General features: G+C 40.2%; 1 protein-coding gene across 1 annotated transcript; it reads right to left on the minus strand.

Moving 5' to 3' along the window:
• Positions 1–326: 326 nt before the first annotated feature.
• On the minus strand, positions 327–4,313 carry LOC103737545 (olfactory receptor 52E8-like). Its single transcript, XM_008837364.1, has 2 exons — positions 3,939–4,313; positions 327–860 (listed from the first exon to the last, which is right to left on the minus strand). The coding sequence occupies exons 1-2, from the start codon at positions 4,311–4,313 to the stop codon at positions 327–329; spliced, it is 909 nt and encodes a 302-aa protein (XP_008835586.1).
• Positions 4,314–20,391: the final 16,078 nt, after the last annotated feature.

The raw sequence follows: 20,391 nt of genomic DNA on the forward strand, positions 1-20,391 counted from the left end.
AGAAGATGCTCTCTATATAGCCCATGACTCTCCTGTGGCACTCAGTCTACTTTTAAAGTAGATATACAATTTTAATACTAAGTGAGATGCGCAGAGGAAAGCCACATAGTGCTCATCGAATTAGGAGTCCTGTATTAATAGCCTGAACAATATGCCAATTCCTAGTTAAATGATGGTTTTTGGTTATAAAACTTTATTTTCCTTTCCTGTTTCTACAGAACAGACATAAAATAACTATGCTTCTAACAACAGATGAGACAAATTCTGAAACAAATTCTCCAGTTTGCTATTGGTTAATGACCTTTCTTGAAGAAAATCCTCAACACTCACTCCTGAATCTGCTTGGTTCTTACCCCATAGATCACAGGATTGAGAGCTGGTGGGACAACCACATAGAGGTTGGCCAAGAGAATGTGAATGTATTGGGGCACATTATGGCCAAAGCGATGTGTCAAGAAAGAGAAAAAGGCTGGTGTGAAGAAGGCTAAAATAACACCTATGTGGGATCCACAGGTGTTGAGAGCCTTGAGCCTGGCTTCCCAGGAGGGCAGGCAGAACACAGCATGGAGGATCCTGACATAGGACAGAATGATAAGGACTACATCCAACAGCAAGAGAGAGATATCAAAAAGACCAAACATGATGTTGGCCTTGATGCTGGCACAGGCTAGCCGGGCAATGCCCATGTGCTCACAGTAGGTATGAGGGATGATGTGGTGTCCACAGTAGGGCAATCTCAGGAGAAGAAACACTAATGGAGCCACCATGCACAGGCTCCGCAGCACAGCAATGCCCCCGATGATGCCAATGACTTTGCTGGTGAGGATCACAGTGTATTGAAAGGGTTTGCAAATGGCAATGTGTGGGGACCTAAAGGCCCCACCTTGCATAGGTCTGAAAGAAAGTTACTGGGGGTGCCACCTGGCTTGCTTTGAAAGTCTGAAGAATACTTCCGCACTGCTGAGGAGTGCATGATTAGCGCATGACCATCCTTAAGATATACCCTCAGGGGGAGAGAGGAGGGAGTTCCAGGTGCCTTTATAAGCTCTGTAACACCTACAATAAAGGAGTCCCTGCTTGAGTAGACTCCCCATTTTGTCTGAGTGTCCCCAGTACTGGGGGCAGCATGGGCTGGTGAACGGCATGCTTACTCATCCCCAATCACCACTGCCCGGGGGTCGCTGGTTCCAACCCCTGGCAGCTGGCGCCCAGTGTGGCACTCGAAGGAAGGTGAAAAGAAGACAGAAAGAAGAAAAACGGATTGGGGCCAATTGGAGGAAGTTCGGGGTAAGCAAGACCCAAAATATGGGTAACACAACTTTTAAGTTTGAGGACCCAGAGCTTAAAGCACTGAAAGATATGCTTAAAAGCATGGGATTGGGTTTGTCAGATCCCTTAGCTCAAAAGGTTTTGGCAGAGGCGATTCATTTGGCTCACTGGCTACTTGGAGCTAATGTTTTTACTGGGGATACATGGGAATCATGGGAAGGGTTTGAGGAAGAATGCAAAGATGCAACAGAAGTGAAACCAAAAGCAACCAAAGTAACAAGCGGCACCTCAGGCATGCAGAAGGGTGGGGCAGAGCAAAGCGCATGGGGTCGGCTGTGAAATCTGCCCACCCCACCCGCCTTGAACTAATGCATGAGTGGGTCAGGGGCTCATGTGAAAGCCAGGTGGAGACCACTCCTTGGCTGGTGACTGGCGGTGCTGGCCACCAGGCACATTTAAAAAACAAACAAACAAACCCAAAACAAAGAAAACCACATTTGGTGGTGCGCTGCAACCAGCTCTGGGACAGCTGAAAAGGCCCGGTTAAGGGAAGGTGGCTCAGGGAGGGGCCCCACCCCATCTGCTCCACTGGGCCCCCAACTTCTACAGCCCCACCAGCAGCACTCACCAAATCCCAGCCGAGGGAGTCCTTAGTAAAGCCTACAATATTTTCACTGACTGGGGCAGATGTGGAGAAACCAAAAAGCAGCTCAATTCAAGGAACTCATGGCCATTGTTTTCTGACAGTATTGAGATCTGTACACTCCGTAGAGAAAAGCCCCTATCTTCTTACAGCATCTTAGGGGGCACCAAGGATTGCCTGGGCTTTTATCCCAAGGCAATGCAGAGGCAGACAAGGTGGCTTCCACCCAGGTCCTGTCAGCAGGCCTGAATGAAGCTCAGGGGTTACATAACCTCACTCATGTAAATTGGCGGGGACTCCATAAGAGGTTTCCTCAAGTTCCCATCAAGGACCTAAAGAAGATTGTACATACCCGTAAGTCTTGTCAACCCTTTCTACAGGTACCGCCTCTGTAACAGCCAGAGGTAAGCCCCCGGAGACTCAAGCCCAATTCCTTGTGGCAGACGGATGTCACACACTATGCTCCTTTTGGAAAGCTTAAGTATATTTTGGTGTCCACCAACACATTCTCACATGCCTGTTAGGCCACCGCTCATACAGGAGAGAAGTCTAAACATGCTCAGTCTTATTTTCTCCAGTGCTTTGCTACATTAGGATTGCCCTAAAGAATTAAAACTGATAATGGATCATGTTTTGTGAGTAAAATTTATAAGATTTCTTTTCACTTTGGGGAGTTCAGCACAATACAGGAATTCCCTACAATCCCCAAGGTCAAGCCATTATAGAACGCAACCATCAAAACCTAAAACTTCAATTACAAAAACAAAAAGGGGGAATAAGCCCCCACCAACAGTTGGGTATGGCCTTATTCACTATTAATGTTCTTAATTTTCAAAAACTTGACTTGGAATCCAAGTTTCAGAAGCATTGGGGACGACAGTAGCAGAGACCTGCGGTATGGGTAAGATGGAAGGACCCAATTACGGGGCATTGGAAAGTCCCAGATCCATTGCTAACCATGGGTCTAGGCTTTGGGTGTGTCTACCTTACAGGAGATTCAAACCCCATATGGGTGCCTGCGAAAAACTTTAAGTGGGTAGGTCAGGATCTGACTGACTAGCATGACGGTCCATGGAGAATAGTTCATGAGACAAAATTCCTCTCTTTATTTATATCCATTTGAGGTGAAGGACTCAGTTCTTTGGCTTCATTGCCAGTCAGCCTCTTTGGCAACTGGCTGATTGGCTAAAAGGAACATGGTATTGGAAGTATTTCAATTTGTCCTACACCATGACTTGCTTTGTTTCTCTTGATAATGCTTATCTTTAAGTGTCTTTACCAGATAATTCGGTGACAGAGGACCCTTGGAACTGCCACGGCCCACCTCCTCCTGATTACGGACTCCCCCAGGACCCCCTCCAGTTGCCCACGCTTGGCTGAGTTAGGCAGAGACTAAGACTGTCATGGGCTGGCATTACCCATGCAGCTGCCCTTAATCATGATGCATTTTTAGCCAAGGATGGGTAAGATGTCCCATGACAAGTACTCCTAAGACAGGACATGCACATGGCCAGGTGCATGATCCAGTGACAGGCAAGGCTTGATCAGAAGTGACACAACCTAAGACAGGCAAAAATGCATAAGATTAGAGGAAGGAGATAGCCATCTCTCCTCAGGGAGCCGCCTATGAGGTGGGTAACCAGTGAAATAAAAATCCAGCTTCTAATAAAAATAAAGGGGGAGATGTGGGGACCTAAAGGCCCCACCTTGCATAGGTCCGAAAGGAAGTTACTGGGGGTGCGGCCTGGCTTGCTTTGAAAGTCTGAAGAATACTTCTGCACTGCTGAGGAGTGCATGATCAGCGTGTGATCATCCTTAAGATACACCCTCGTCGGGGAGAGGGGAGTTCCAGGTGCCTTTATAATCTCTGTAACACCTGCAATAAATGAGTCCCCGCTTGACTAGACTCCCTGTTGTGTCTGAGTGTCCCTGGTACTGGGGGCAGTGTGGGCTGGTGAACGGTGTGCTTACGCATCCCCAATCATCACTGTGCCAGGGGTCGCTTGTTTGAACCCCTGGCAGCAATGTAGCGGTCAAAGCCCATGGCCACCAACAGAATGCTCTCCATGACCATGAAGAAGTGGATGAAGACCATCTGAGAAAGGCAGCTTCCAAAAGATATTTCCCTGAGACAGAACCAGAAGATGCCCAGCATTTTGGGGATGGTGGCTGCAGATAGACCCAGGTCAATGGAATCCAACATGGCCAGGAAATAGTACATGGGCTCATGGAGACCGTGTTCAGTTTGGATCACAAATAAAACAGCAACATTCCCCAGGATGGCATTGAGATATGGAAAGAAAAATGGGAATCCATTCAAGACACGTGTGTCTTCTAGACCCAGGATGCCCAGCAGGAGGAATGAAGAAGGATGGAGCTGGGTGTGATAAGACATGGACATCCTCTCAGTTATGAACAGCTGTTGTACTTACTGGAGAAAAGTTTTACATCCAATTAATGTTGTTCTTTCACCACTTCACTCCTTGTTTTTATTCCTGGCCAAATGTAAAAATAACCTTTTAATCTTCCTCTACTCATAGTTGTAGAGAAAGATAAAATACTCTTTCCAGCTTCTGCATTAGTCTCCTGAGTATCAAACATCACTTGTCACCCTCTATAGACCTTCATTACTGCCCTGGCCCTTCATGCAATAGCAAACACTGATTAAAAGAAGAGAGGGCAGAAGGAATACAAACTGTGCACTCTAGCCAGAAATAAGTGGGGAAGATGGAGTCCCAGAGCTGATATGAATGTGCTTAATATGCATGGTAATTAGTCAGGTATTTGTTACCTTGATTATTCCCCTTCTTGGGAACCTAAAGCCCTAAAATGTGGTATGGACAATCTTGTCTGTGTGTGGTTTTTATGAGATTTTTTGAGATGGCCTAGTTCTGAGAGCAGAAGAAACAACTTATCTTCTTTTGATCTATGCATGAAAAAAGCTCTATGACACAGAACTCATCAAATATTATTTTTATTACTATATTAAGAGATGAGAATATAGGTGGTTTTAACATTAGGAGATTAGGAAATAAGTAATTCATTCCTTTATAACTCTTTTATGAAAAATCTTGGCAGATTTGGAAAAGGATAAAGACAAACGGAGGGGAGCATACTTGAAAAAAGCATTTTGCTGTTCTGATAAAACATGAATTGATCTAGCAATTGCTGCTGGGTGAGGGAGATTAGGACTTAGACCACTGGATGGGCTGACAGGACTCCAGTGGATGCATTTATACCGAAAGACATTTGGGTACAAACACCTGAATAAATAGGATTCAGGATGTATGGCAGAGTGCATAGGGTTCGGTGGGGGTATGGAGGAGACACAGATGGGGGAGAGAGTCTGGATTTGGATGGGAAATGTAAGAAATTTTAAAAGCTCAATAAAAAATTATATATATATACATATATACATTAAAGATGGGTTTAATATTGGCAAGTCTTTCATATGATCAGCGCATAAATAAACACATCCTACAATGAAATTGTCTAGATATAGGTTAGTTATTGGAAGAGAGATTAAATATTTTGAGCTATCCAGCTTTCCAATATAATTCAGCCTTATATCCATGGGAAGAGTCAAAATTACTTGACATGCTTACAGTTTAGTTCCTTCTAGATACTATCCCAATGCTGTCTACTATGGATCTTTGTATTATAGTAAATTCTAAACATGTAGCAAATCAAACATTTGAAGCAAATAGGAAAGAAGTTCATTGCTGTGTACTTATTTGCAAAAACAACTCTACTAATAGTGAGGAAGAAATTGAATGTGATATGTACAATTGTACACAAAGACTAGATTCAAATTTAAGATGACTTGACTGTTGAAAGAATTCAAGGTACCTATTGTTGATACATGTTTATGAATGCCAACATCTTCTGTATTATACCTTTGATGCACAAATACCTTGTTCATGGTGCCTATTCAAAGTTTATGAACAGTGGCAAAAACTAAAATTAAGTTTAGATTTTTATAAGTTTTTTCTCCAGGAACTCTGTGTATATGTATGTGCACATGCAAACACATGTGCCTGTGTATACATGGATAGCCTAGGCTGCTGGTACTAGGGAGAAGAAATTTGAAGTTCTAAAATTTTCATGCAAAACTATCTGACATAAACATATAATTCTCTGTTTTCCATTTGCTGAGAATATTGTAAGGTAATTGGAGATGTGTCTTTCACAATTCTTTCCATCAAATGTTTACATGGATTTCCCAAGTACCAATGTAGACATGGTAATGTGAATGCAAATTTGGTTTAAACTGGCTGTATATTCTCTCTAGAACTGCCTCATACTGTGGCAAAGAGAGAGAAAATTCCAAACATAAAATTTACAAACTGGATTGAAAATGGTAGAAGTATGAGTACAACAATGTGAATACAGAAGGGGGTTCAGAAAGATCCATGCAGACTATTAGAACTGTGTGTGCAGGAGCATGTGTGCATGCAAGTGTGCGTGAATGTACATGCATGTTACCAAGACCAGAGGTCAACCTTGGGTGTTGCTCCTCAGGAACCATGCAGGGGGAGGCAGTTGTGTGTGCATTTGTTTGTTTGTTTGTTTTTATTTGATACTTGTTTGTTTGTCTGTTGGAACAGTGTCTTTCATTGACCTGGAGCTCATCAAGTAGATTGAAGGGCCAGTGAACCTTGCCTGTCTCCACCTCACAGTCAGAGCTAGGATTATAAGTGTGCGTCAATGTGGTCAGCAGTTTTATGTAGGTCCTGGGGTAAAAAACTCACCTTTCAATGCGAGCACATTACTAGCTGTGCTATCTCCCAAGTCCAGGTGCTTATAACTTACACTAAGTCTCACATCAGAGTACTTCAGGAATTTTAAGAAAGAAAAGGAATTTTATTCTAGATAATATAAAGAAGATCAAAACAGGAAAACTGGAAGTACACTGACATCAAGAGATAAAACAGGAATCAGTGGTCTTCACAATGACCTCAGTCATAGTAAGTGTGGCAGCTGCCTGGTGTCTGGATGAATATCAGTGGCTCCATTGAAAAGAAACAGAAAATCTATTTAAGGTTATATACCATTGATATCACCTTATGCCTATGAAGTGCTCAGAAGAGTTCCATGCTCTCACATATCCACATATCCTAGAACTCATAAGCATAGAACAGATAAGGTACACCATCTTCCTCATCTGTACATATTCTTGTAGTCTCATGGACAACTGTCTATCATGCAGCCTGTGCCCTTTCTCAGGTGTTTCATCACTGTTTTCTGAGTCCTATTTTCAAAAGGTATGTTCTACAGGGTCATGTTTGAAAATTTGCTTAAGCATAAAATCATTAATCCATAAACAAGGTTTTAGATCCCTTTGGTATGTCTCATACATTTCCCAAAAATAAGAGATATTTAGTCTCTTTTCAATTTTACAATTTGTATGGTCACATAGGTAAGTATACCTAGGAACAGTATAGCCTTAGTGGGTGTATGAGTGAATCCTCTCTTCACATTGTATTTGTGCATTCACATTCCCTCTATCCCTTCATTCTAGAATGGCAGAAGCCCTTTCTCCATCCCTCTTGATTTTTTTTCATAATCTAATTGCCATGTAACTTACCTTTGTTCTAAATCTTTATGAAACAGTCAGCATAATCCTGGCATATATCGCTTATTTGCTAACTAGAATGAATTTATATATGTTTGCATGGCCCTGATTCCCCTAAGAAGCAGGGGACTTCCAGGGAACCATATTACCCTGGAAACCTTGATAAAACACAGTACACAGACATTAGAGAATTCTTCTCCTGAATTTCTTCATATACAAGGTACCAGGGAAAGGGCTTATCACTGCCCATTTACTTCCATAATTATCTATCCCTTTATCTGCTCATAGATTATACTTGACTTTTTATAGATGCTCTGCAGTGTCCAGTGCCTAGGAATTAAATTTCAGACCAGAAGATTCAAAGATTCAAGACTGTCGTATTGCTTCTTGGCAGACTTTTTATTAGGAAGCTCAGTGTATAAAATTCATACAATGCTCACACATGACTAATGTCTAAGCAGGGCAAATCAAACAGGAATTTCATTACCACATTACTCAAGAGATGGCTAGACTTACCTCAAGGTTAAAAGTGAACGACAAATTCCCTTAGTATGTGTTTAGAAGCATACTTGCACAAAATGAGAATTGTAACACAGCCTCACTCCCAGAATTTCAGGAAGGGAGCCAGTGCTCAGGAGTCAGAACTTGGCTGAGTCTAAGGAAGTTTGCTGAGGCCAATGACTAGGTCAGTAAAGTTGTGAAATAACATCTTCCTTATAATAACTCCATATAACTTCAAAGGCTTCTTTCTCGAATCCATATTTTCCAGTGTCCTAATCCCTAAAGGGCAAAATAAGCAGCTATAACTTATGATTTCCAAGTTAAAAATTTAAGATCCTGGTACACACCTTGGATTTCTTGCTTATCCTCCTACCTCATCTTCTGTTGCTCCTTTCCTCCCTCAGTTTTCCTCTCTCTCTTCTCTTATCGCCCTCCGTCTTTGGGTCTTTGGTTCAGAAACTCTTTTCCTGCCTAACCCTCTGTCTTTTTAACCCCTTCCCTATCTCATCTATTCTCTTCCTCCCTCTCTCTCTCTCTCTCTCTCTCTCTCTCTCTCTCTCTCTCTCTCTCCCTTGTTTACAAAACTAATAAACTTAATAAAATGTTGCATTTTTCGATGGACCAGCCCAGACTGGAGCACTCAGTCTGACGGGAACAGGGAATCGGAGAGTGGGCAAGGATTCAGCGAGTGACAAATAGACACAAGAGATGGTTGATGATCTGAATGTAATTTTCTAAATTGAAGCATCAGATTTTATACAAGTTACAGAACAAGATTGTGCAAGCATCAGGTTGATTTCATGGTTAATCATTTTCTTAGAAATACAATTCAAAATCAAAGCAATACAGTACAGTGTACAGTGTTCTTATCTAATTAATCAGGTGCTTAGACTATTTGTCCTTTTCCCTTAGTGGTTTGGCAACATCAGCTACTTATAAATTTCATGGTTGGTAATATGGTTAGTAATTTTATGGTTTTGTTTTTTCAATTTTATCTTACTTCTGAGGTTTCGGTGGCCGAGGCCAATGACTAGGTCAGTAAAGTTGTGAAATAACATCTTCCTTATAATAACTCCATATAACTTCAAACGCTTGTATCTCTAATCCATATTTTCCTATTATTTCTTTCCATGTTTCTTATACTTCCTGTAATTGTTCAAGTATACTTTGCTATGCTGACTTGTAGTAAAGTCACCAAGGTGGTCTGGATCTAGCTAACCTATCCATAAACTATAATGAATACCATGAAACTTTCCTTCCTTGAATATTTACCCATCTATTATTTCTTTCATAAACTCTTGTATGAGGAAGTGGTTCATCAATGGGCTCGGGGATTCTAAATATGTTCTCCTTTCCCTTAAGGGGATGCCATAGCCTACCTCTCCCTAACTTGTAGGCAATTCCAAAGTCTGTCTTAACTGTAGTCAGCAATCTTCTTTTAGTATCCCTTTGATCTCCTTGAGTCAACTCTAGGGACTGAAGCAGGGGGATTATTTACAAATAATTCTTCTTGCTGTGACTTATCTAGAATTCTTCAAAGTTGCTTATTCTTAGCTACTTTACTTGTTGTTTAAAATAAGAAAAGAGCATTTGGAGAAAGTCTAATATCGGGCAGCTGAGTTCCCAGGAAATAATCTGTATCTAGTCTCTCTTTAGGTGGGCCTATTGACCTGAGTAGGTACAGAGCAGTTCCTCTGTGAGGAAAGAACAGGAATAAAGACAGCAATGAGAACAGCAAAGGACACAGCATGCTTTTTTAACACAGCCATTCTCCAGGAAGCATTCTTCCTTGAAGTTTTCTCAGCCTTGACCTGCGGAGAGTACCTCACGCGGGCTCCACTGGAGGTGGCGTGACAGTATTTAAAACTTGTCTTTTAGTGGGATACAGGTGTTACTAAGGGGGAATTTGGGTAAAATGGGGTTATTTGAATGGGATGGGGAGAGGGAGGGTATACAAGGAAGTATGGGGTTAAGGAGGAAGAAGGAGCACAAGAGAGGGGGACCCATAGGAGACAGGTATTATCAAGACAGAAATGGGGAAAATTGGGTACTTTAAGTGGGAAGGGAGGAGGGAGAGCCAGACAGGGAGAGATAGAGAGGAGAGATAAATAACACCTAGCTAGTGTGAAAAACTAGAGGGAACCATATTAGTTCAAAAACCTGCTGATACATTACACATAAATGAGTCCATGTGTATAGTTGAAGGCTACATAACAAGAAACAGTGCCAGACAGGAGAAACCTCCCTTTGAGTTGTTGGCCAGGGTAGTCCAAGAGACACCCAAAATTACATAGGCTATTGCCACAGTCTGTTATTGCCTCCCAGAACTTGAAGAGAAGTGCCTGTTGCTGAAGACAAGACATACTTTGGCACAGGACTTGGAGCAGTAGAGCTGGAACTGACCTGGAAGTCTCCTTCCTGAAGGTTAGCTCTCAGTTTTTAAGAACACAAAGCAAGCTGCTAAGGGAGAAAATCAATTAATGGTCCAACACCAGTTGTAAGGCCTAATGACCACAACAATGATCGGCACAGCAAACTATATTGGGGCAGTACTGGCACTTTTATCTTGGGGGTAATCAACAGCTACCTAACTAGACCTAAAGTCTACTCAGTGGGAGGGAACTCATGTGTGGTGCTGTAAAAATAGCCAAATATTATACATGGCTGGAGAGGTCATAGATCTTAGAGAAAACCCTAAGGCTGTAATATCCCTAGACAAATATAATTTCTTACTATGTGTGCGGGTGCCAGCCAACCAAGATGGACAGTACCTGAAAGGGGGAGTGAGGATTGAAAGAAAAAAAGAGACAGAAAAGATACTTGGGAGGACTGACAGTAGAGACACAGCCCCGGTTTATTTCAGCTCCGCCTTTTTATACAGAAGAACTCAATTAGTTTCAACAGCTGTTTTTCCCACCTGTATCTGAGGGTCAAGGAGCGGTCAAATACTTGTTGTGAACTTTGCCATATAAACACATTCCTCCTGACTTGGCAGATTATGTCAAAACACAAGCTCTAAGTAAACAAGCAAGCCTGCCACAGCTCAATGTACATAATGGATTAATAGCTCCCAACATCTGTGCTAAATATGGATCCTTATATTTACAGAAAAGTCTGTCAGTCACTACTCATCAAAGAAACTTCTTTTGCAACAGATGGAGACTATTACAAACTTCCACAACTGGTCACACATAGAGATTAAGTGTCTTGTGAAACGCCCAACCCAAGTGGCACATCTACAATAGGACCTCTATACCTAAGACTCATGGAATACAGTGGAACAAAAGGTAGAGAGAATACTAATGCATCTTTCAACCCTCATCAATGAAGCTCCATGTCTAGTTTGCTTCTCCATTACTGTGACAAAATATTCTGGCCAATACCAACTTGGGGAAGAAAGGGTTTATTTAGCTTACATCTCCCAGGTCACAATTCAACAGGGAGCCCAAAGTAGAAACTCAGGGCAGCAACCTGGAGGCAGGAGCTGGAGCACAGGCCATGGAGCAATGCTGCTTACTGGGTTGCTCCCTGGTTCCTCCTCAGCATGCTTTCTTATATAGCACAGGCCTTCCTGCCTAGGGATAGCACCATCGACAATGGGCTAGGGGTTTAATGGGAGGGACCCTGTGGGGAAGGGGGGTATAAAGAGGACTGAGATGTTGGGTATGAAATACACAAAAAATCAATAAAAATATATTTTACAAAAAGAGAAAATGCAAATATAAAAAAGAATAAATAAATAAATCTACCAGGAAAACAATACGTGTTTCCTATGGTTTTTAATGGAGTCAACCTCTTCATCTTCTGACTTAAACAATCCAGATATCTTAAGATGGTATGTAATTTACTTAGTGTTCTTGTAAATACTACCTAGGACTCATTCTACCTGTCCAACCCCAGGCATACAAAACTTCATAATGTTACTCAAACATTCTAAGCTCATTTTTCCAACAGGAAATCTTAGTGAACCTAGAGGACTCTTTTCTAAGCTCCTCAGGGATCTGTCTTCATTTAGTCTTGACCAAATATCTCCTCCTTAGAGACGTTTCAGGCTGCTTGTCGATGCTAGCCTCACCCCCAACTTTCTCCAGTCCCTTCTGTGTTTATTTTTTCCCCCGTCATCATTACTGAGATTAAACATTTTCCTTATTCTTATTTAAGCATTAGATTTATAAAGTACACACAGCGAATGATTGTTTTCCAATATAACATCCTAGCTTTCAGCAACACTCTGTGAAATAATCATTTATTTAATATTTCTTAAAGTTCATAAATTAATCAAAGGATTTCAAATAGAGGTGTTTCCGCTCACTGGAGTAAAAATTTCACCATCTGGTAATTTTTAAGTAACTTCTAGTGGGCATCTTTCTCTTATAGTTCAACATGAACTGTCCTTTCACACAGCCCTATTTTTTTTCCTTTCGAGATTTATTTTGCAAATAGCAATATTGATCGCCCCATCTGGCTTCATGCCTCTGTCACAGAACCTAGGTTTTCTCCGTGCGTCTCACTGATGGCAGATAGCTACACATTAGATTTGAGGAAATGTTTGCTCAATGAAAACTAGTGTGATTCAGCTACAGCTGTGTCAAGAGACTGTGGCTTTAAATGCATACATGTGGAAAAAAGAAATTCTAATAGTAAGTTAAAAAGTCATTTTAAATAATCAGAAAAGCAATAAAATTCAACACAATGAAAAAACTAAAAGGGAAGAGTTCTAGGCCAGCTGGAGCTACAGAGAGATCCCATCTCAAAAAGACCAAAGAAAAAAATCAGGGGGCGGGGGGGAAGCCCTAAGAAAAGAATAGCAAATAAGACTTGCAACACAAATGAAATACAGGAAATCCTGGTAAAAGAAGGGGCTTCCAAATGTCACCAAAACTTTTAACAAAAACAACCATAAAAAGGCAGACAGTGAGGCACTGCATTATCTCAGGGAGTTAGGCTTACTGGTACTTTTGTAGAAAAGCCATATACAATATGAACTTCTCTAGAAATGATACTTCTTTGTCATGAGCCTTAAAGTTATTCATAAAATCATACTAAATTTAGCCTGGAAGAGCTGTATTTAAGAATAAAGACCATAAAGTCAAATTTTGAGGAATAGGTTTCTTTCTGGAAATAGTCTAAGAACAATCACAAACAAATAATATTTCTTTTTTGTCCAATAGATATTTTCATTGAATTTTTGTGCATTTCATTCAGTCCATCTTAATCATATTTAGACCTCCTCCCCATCTACACCCCACATAGATCCCCATCAGATTTTATGCATTCTGTCACATATGTTAAGGCCTATAAAGTCAAGTTTGTGCCCTCAACTGTCCTTCAGTGTGTGAGTTCATCCATTGGAGGCTGGTCAGCCTATCTAGCACCACACTCTTAAAATAAAACCAATTTTCCCTCACCCAGCAGTGATCAATTACTACTAGTTTCTCAGCTAATGTTGGGGCTTCTTCAGTATTTTCCAAGTTATATGCTGGGGTTTTGCCTGTTTTGAGTTTGCATGGGTCTTGTTCATGCTATCACCATTATTGTAAGTTCATGTGAGCAAGTTCCCAACTGTCTGGAAAACTGTTTCTTTGTAGTCATTTGACTCCAGTGTCTCTTACAGTCTTTCTTCCTCCTCTTCCACAGTGGTTCCTGAGCCCTGGGTGGGAAAGGAGTAATACAGGAGTTCCTTCTAGGTGCATGCACTCTGTAGTCTCTTATTCTCTACATTTTGGCCAGTTGTGGCTTTCTGTGTTAATCACCATTTGTTACATGGGGAAGCTTTGCTGGCAAGAGTTGAAAAATGCACTAATATCCTCTCTACCCCCTGTTCTACTGTGGTCCATCCTTAGGTGGTTCCATCGAAGATGTGTCACTTAGGACTGGGCATCTCACAAACATTTATTCTCTATGTTTGACTAGTTATGGAACTTTGTAATACTTTCCATTTGTTACAAAAAGAAGTTTCCTTGATGAGTGGTGAAAGGTGTATGTGTCTGTAAATATAAGGCTACATATTTAGCATACAGTAAGAAATATGTTTTTCTAGGGATGTGAAAAATGTTTTTTTCTAGGATTTATGACCTCTCCAGCCATGTGCTTTTGGCTGTTTATAGTACCACTGACTGTTCCCTCCCATTGAACAAACTTTAAGTCCAATTAAATAGCTGCTTATTACCCCTAAGATAAAATAGCCACTACTGCACCAATAAAGATAGTTTGTTGTGCCCGTCATTGTTGTGATTATTAGCCTTTACAGCTGGAGTTAGACAACTGATTGATTTTCTTGCTTAGCAACTTGCATAGTATCCTTTGTCACGATGAGAGCTAGTCTTCAGGGAGGAGGCTTCCAGGTCAGTTCCAGCGCCATTGCTCCAATTCCTGTGCCTGAAGTATCACCTTTCTTCAGCAGGAGGGTCTTACCTTCAAGTTCTGGGAGGAAATCAAGGACTGTGGCACTAGCCTGTGTGATTTTCGAGTCTCTTGGACTATCCTGACCAACAAATCAAAATGAGTTTCTCCTGTCTGGTACTGTGTTTCTTGTTATATAGCCGTCAACTATACACATGCACTCATATCTGGTCATGTCACTCCTACCCAAAAGACTCATACTATTGCAGAGATACTTGTATAGCCATGTTTGTTGCTGCTTCTTTTCACAATAATGAAGAAATGGAAACAGCCTAAATGTCCTTGAATGATAAATGAACAATGTAACTGTGACACATTTACACAACAGAGTTCTCAGATGTAAAGTGAAATTATGAAATTTAGAGGCAAGTGGATAGAACTAGAAACTGTTATACTAAGTGAAGACTCAGAAAAATCAAGTGACATGTTTCTCTTATTAATGTGTCTTGACTCCAAATCCTTAGATATGAGAATATTTCCTGATGTAACCACAGGGTCCAGAAAAATGAAAAGAAACCATAGTGGTAAGAGAAAGGATTCTAGAGATGGGGATAGTAGAAGACGGGTGTTATCAAGGGGAATGGGAGTTTTTTACCGGGAAGGGAGGAGGTGGGGTTACACAAGGAACCATGGGGGAAAAAGGTAAAGAAGGAGCTCAAGAGAGGGGGACAATAAGAGACAGATATTACCAAGGGAAAATGGGAAAAATTTGGGTACTTTGAATGGGGAGGAAAGAAGGAGAGATAGACACAGGGATAGAGAGGAGGGATAAATAATGCTTAGGTGCTATGGAAAACCATAGGGAAATGTATTGGTTCAAAAGTCTACTTAAAAATACACAAATAATATTTCTAGCCACATAAATGAAATAAACTCCCCAATTTCTAGGAATATATTATTAGTCATTAAAATCCTGGTACTAGATATAGTCAATTTTGTGTCAAGGAAAGGCTAAAGCACTGGATCTGAATCTCAGTCTTGCACCAAGTAAAGAGACCTAGCTAAGGTGACAAAGTGTCAGGAAGCAGTAGAATTCCAGACTTTTCATTTGACCTCCATTAACTGAGTGATGGAGGCAGCTCAGTACTGCTGGGCAAAGGGTGAAGTTCAAGCTCCCTCTTGGCCTCTTCTCCATAGGATTGGAGGAGGGGCAACGAATGCCTGGAGCTCAAGCTTCCTTTGCCACTGACACCAGGTGTGGGATAGGGTAGATCTATAAGCAAAGTCTCAACTACTTACTTGGCCTATTTTGGCACTCTCTCAGAGTGATGGGGTTGTTAGGTTACTAAATCAGGTGAAGTGTATATGTCTAATGTTCCTTGCTTGGTGTGTGTATACGGACCACAGTTTGTCTCTGGTTTTGGCTGACAGGTGTTATTTCAGTCTTGGTAGCTGTGCTCCTTATTCTTTGGAATACTGTCCTGGTTAGTTTATTGACTGCCAACCTCACTCAACCTCCAGTCACCTGGGAAGAGGGAACCCCAACTGAAGAATTTCTTCAATCAGGTTGACCTGTGGCCAAATCTGTGAGTAGTTGTCTGGATTGATGTGGAAGGCTCTAGCCCACCATAGGTGGTACAATCCCTAGCCACTTTGGCCTGGGCTATAAAAGAAAGCTAGCTGAACAAGCCAGAAAGTGAGGTAGTAAGGAACATTCCTCCATGGTTCCGGCTTGAGTCCTTGCATGACTTCTCTCAAAGATGGATTGTGGATACTAATGCATCCCTTAACACTCACCAGTGAAGCTTCCTCATACGACACAGTGTGATGCACACAGAAGGCCACAACTGGCTAAGCATTAGAGAATAAGAGACTATAGAGTGTGTTCCTGAATGGCATTCCTATATTAAACCTCACCCACCCATAGCTCAGGGACCATTATGAAGAAGGGGCAGAAAGATTGTTAGATCCAGGGTTGGTGCACGAATATAAGGAAACAGAGGTTTTCAGGCAACTAGGAATTTGCTCATATGTGTGTGTAACAATGGTGACAGCATGCACAACACCCATCCTGACTCAGTCAGACAAAATCTCAGCATAGAACAAGGGAAATGGGCACAAGGTCCCAACCCTCGCCCAGGAATTATTGGCAACTGATTACTGCTGGGTGAGGGAGAGTAGATCTTTGAAGGAGAGACGCTAGATAGGCTGACTAGACCCCAGTGGATGAACTTGCACAAAGAGACCTCTGGGTATAACTGCTTGACTGGATATGACTTGGCATACATGACAAATGCTTGAAATCTGGTGGGGAGGGTATGGGGGGCACAGATTGGGGAGGATTGTCTAAATTTGATTAAGATCTATTTATACGAAATGCACAAAAGCTCATTAAAATATTTTTAAAGGAAAAAAAATAGGGCTGGAAAAAATGAGATGACTCAGAGGTTAAGAGCACTGGCTGCTCTTGCAGAGGACCCAGGTTTGCTTCCCACCATCCATATGGCAGCAAACCACCATCCATAACTCCAGGGGATCTAATACCCTCTTCTGATCTCCTAGGGCCTTGCACAGCTTGGGTACACTTACACACATGCAGGTAATAAAATTGTACACATAATATAAAAATAATAAAATATTTTTTAATAAAAGAAAAAAAGAAATGTTAAATGTGAGAAAATTTGAGATTCATAAAATACATAACACTTAAAACATGCAGAATGGGTATGATTATACTAGTTAACAGAAATGTTGTTTTTTGAAGTAGTAGTACAAGTAATAATCATAATACCTAATAATTATGAAGCTATTATTTAGGCTAGAAACTTTCTAACATTTTTAAACTAGCTCATAGAGATTCTCATGGAAACATCCCAGTGTCCTAGGAGATAACTATTATTTTTTTTTTACTTATAGGAAAATCGACGCATAGGAAGGATAAACCACAGCTAGTGAATGTAAGTAGAACTCAGATCCACATGGAGCTGAATACAAAGGGCACCTTCTCCCTGTTCACATTAGCCACTCTGTGCTGGGGGGCAGAGCTCGATGCTACAGCACTTGCCTAACAAGCTTGAGAACCTTCATCCTATTTTCACCATAACACAGCGCACACACACACACACACACACACACACACACACACACACACATTCGTCAATAAAGTATGCTGTACTTTCACTAAAAACAGTTAATAAGTACAATAACTTGTATAGAAGACAATTAGATATTTACTTTTTTTTCCATTGACATCGGGTTTCGTGTAGCACAGTCTGGCCTCAAACTTGCTATGTAGCTGAGGACTTTGAAGCACTGAACTCCTACTTCCACTTCTCCAGTGCTGGGATTACAGTTACATGCTACATGCCTTTGGTTTATGTGGTGCTGTAATTAAATCCAGGGTGTCATGCATGCTAAGCAAGCACTCTACAAATATTTAATTTGAAGACAGAGGAATTACATGCAATTTAATGTTTAAAATGACATGAGATCATGTCATTTTGGGATCACGCTCTATAATTTCCTTAAGAGCTGCCCCTCCCATTTCACAGGACTGCTCTTCATGCTGCCTGTGCTCATGGCCATCTGAAAGTGTTGACTGCCCTGTACAGACAGAACATGTGAGACTGATGCCATTGACAGTGATGAATGCACTGGTCTAACGACGTACACAACAGCAAAGGATTTAGGAATGAGCTGGCCTTGATTTAAACCTTGGCATGAAAATGAATCCGTGTCACTGTGTCTTTTCAATATAAACAGCTGGTGAAACCTGTCAAAAAAAAAAGATGGATTTTGACCCTAAAAGTGTAAGATGCAGTAAACCTTTTCTTTTTGGAACCCATGCAAAAAATGAAAGACAGGAAATTAGCAATATCAAATATTATAAATGGTAATGAGGTATAATTTTTCAGTCTAAGAGGAATCTGTTGTTTTATTTTCTGAACTTAATCAAAGCACAAAAATTACAATGCAATGAGTGGTTTTGATAAACATATGCATTATGAAATTATTACATCAAGATGCTGAATATAATACCTGAGATGTTTATGTTTTGTGAAAAGAACACTAAGGTCAACTTACAACAACTTGAAAGCACATCACACTTCTATTGATTATGATCAACATGATTTACAATAGTAGTTCTCCAAAGCTTTTCATCCTTAGTTATTTATTCTTTGTAAATTGTTTCTCCATCCCAGTCCCTGCCACTAGAAAATAGTATTCTTCTCTCTGCTCCTATGAATTAGATATTTGTTTCTATACACAAATGTGAGCATGTGGCATTATCTTAACACACTTTTAGGAAAAGTTCTTCCAGGCCCATCCATATAGTCACAAATGATAAAATTCCCTTCTTTGTAAGACTTACTACCATTGATTATAAATGAACAGTGCATCTTTATACACTCATCCATCAATAGACACTCAGACTGACTCCATAACAAGGCAGACAACTCCATGACACTGTCACTGTCATATGTACTGAGAGGAGATATTTCTAAATCATACAGTTGTATGAATATATGTTCCTGCCAACAGTATGCACAAAGATTTCCTTTTCCCCAGCTGAACTCATACCTAATTATGTCTTTTTATAAGAGCCGCTCTGCCAGGAATTAGGTAATATCAAATTGTACTTAACTTGCCTTTGCCTGATAATTAATGATTTTGAGTCATTTTATGCATCCATTTGTATATGTATATAATTTAAGGATGTCATTCCACATTCTTTGTCTATTTTTTAATCAGATTACTTAATTCTCAAAATTTAACTGTGTGCATTCTTTAAATGCACATTTGAATGTGTGTGTGTGTGTGTGTGTGTGTGTGTGTGTGTATGTGTGTGTAGAAGCCTGGGATGTAGCTCAGTTGGTAACATGCTTTCCTAACATGCATGAACTCTGAATTCAATCCCCAGCACTGCCAAAAAATTAAATTATATACATACATAAAATCAAATATAAATGATGAGGTTATAACTAAAACTTTTAAAAGGAATTTGTTGTTTTAGTTTCAAGATTATTAACATATAGTATATTATATAGTCAATAAATTATATATTTGTATTTATAATTTATAAATAAAAATACATTTTAACAGATAAAGATTATTCATAGGCTATAAGGATGGTTCTGGTCAGGAGACGTTAACTTATCCTAAGGTGATACCCATCCATCTCAACTTTAATGAGTTAAACAATACTGCATGATCTTATACTACCAGCCACTAAGAGGAGAGGAAAGAGATGAACATCTGCTCAAAGATCAAAATCATTATTTATGTAGAGGACCCAGAATGAATGAATGTTCTCTCTGCCATAATAAGCAAGGTATAGGGATCAATGTACCTTGTGAATTTTAGTAGTTTAGTCAACTTTATTGTGGTGATTACTACACAGTATATACATATTTCAAATGATCACACTGCATAACCTCAATACCTATGATCTTTATTTGAACATAAAATCCTTTAAATTATAAAAGGATAACCAAATAAAGACAAGAAGTAAGACACAAACTCATTCCAATTTCCTTTCTCTTTCCTCAGCGTGCTATCTGACGGGTCTATTGACTAAGCAATTGGTTTAGCTGTGTTAATGGTGATCAAAGAATCCACAACAGGAATATATCCAAGGCTTTCTTCCTAAATTCATCATACTCCAAAATCATTCTGAGTTTTGTAGTAAATGAAGCTGCTGATAATAATGCACTTGCACATGCTAATAGGAAAATATTTATTTTCACTACTTTAGCACTAACATTTCTTTTTGAAAATGACTAAGATCATATTATGTCTTTACACTGTATATTTTTTTCAGGACAATCAACAGTATCTAGTATCACTTACGAATGTATTTGTAAAGTCAGTCTTTACACTGATTCCAACATTCCCAGTATTACCCTTAAAGACAGACAGACCTCCAATTTGGTCAAAAGATGTTATTAGACATAACATCCTAATTTTCCATCTAGTTTCCTACTGGAAGAGATATGCAATAGCTCTATTTTCAGCAGAGAAGAAAATGGATTCTGAAATACATTCTTCAGCATGCAATTAA

This window comes from Nannospalax galili, unplaced genomic scaffold (genome assembly GCF_000622305.1).
Source record: "Nannospalax galili isolate Female #2095 unplaced genomic scaffold, S.galili_v1.0 scaffold398, whole genome shotgun sequence".
Taxonomy (NCBI): Eukaryota; Metazoa; Chordata; class Mammalia; order Rodentia; family Spalacidae; genus Nannospalax; species Nannospalax galili.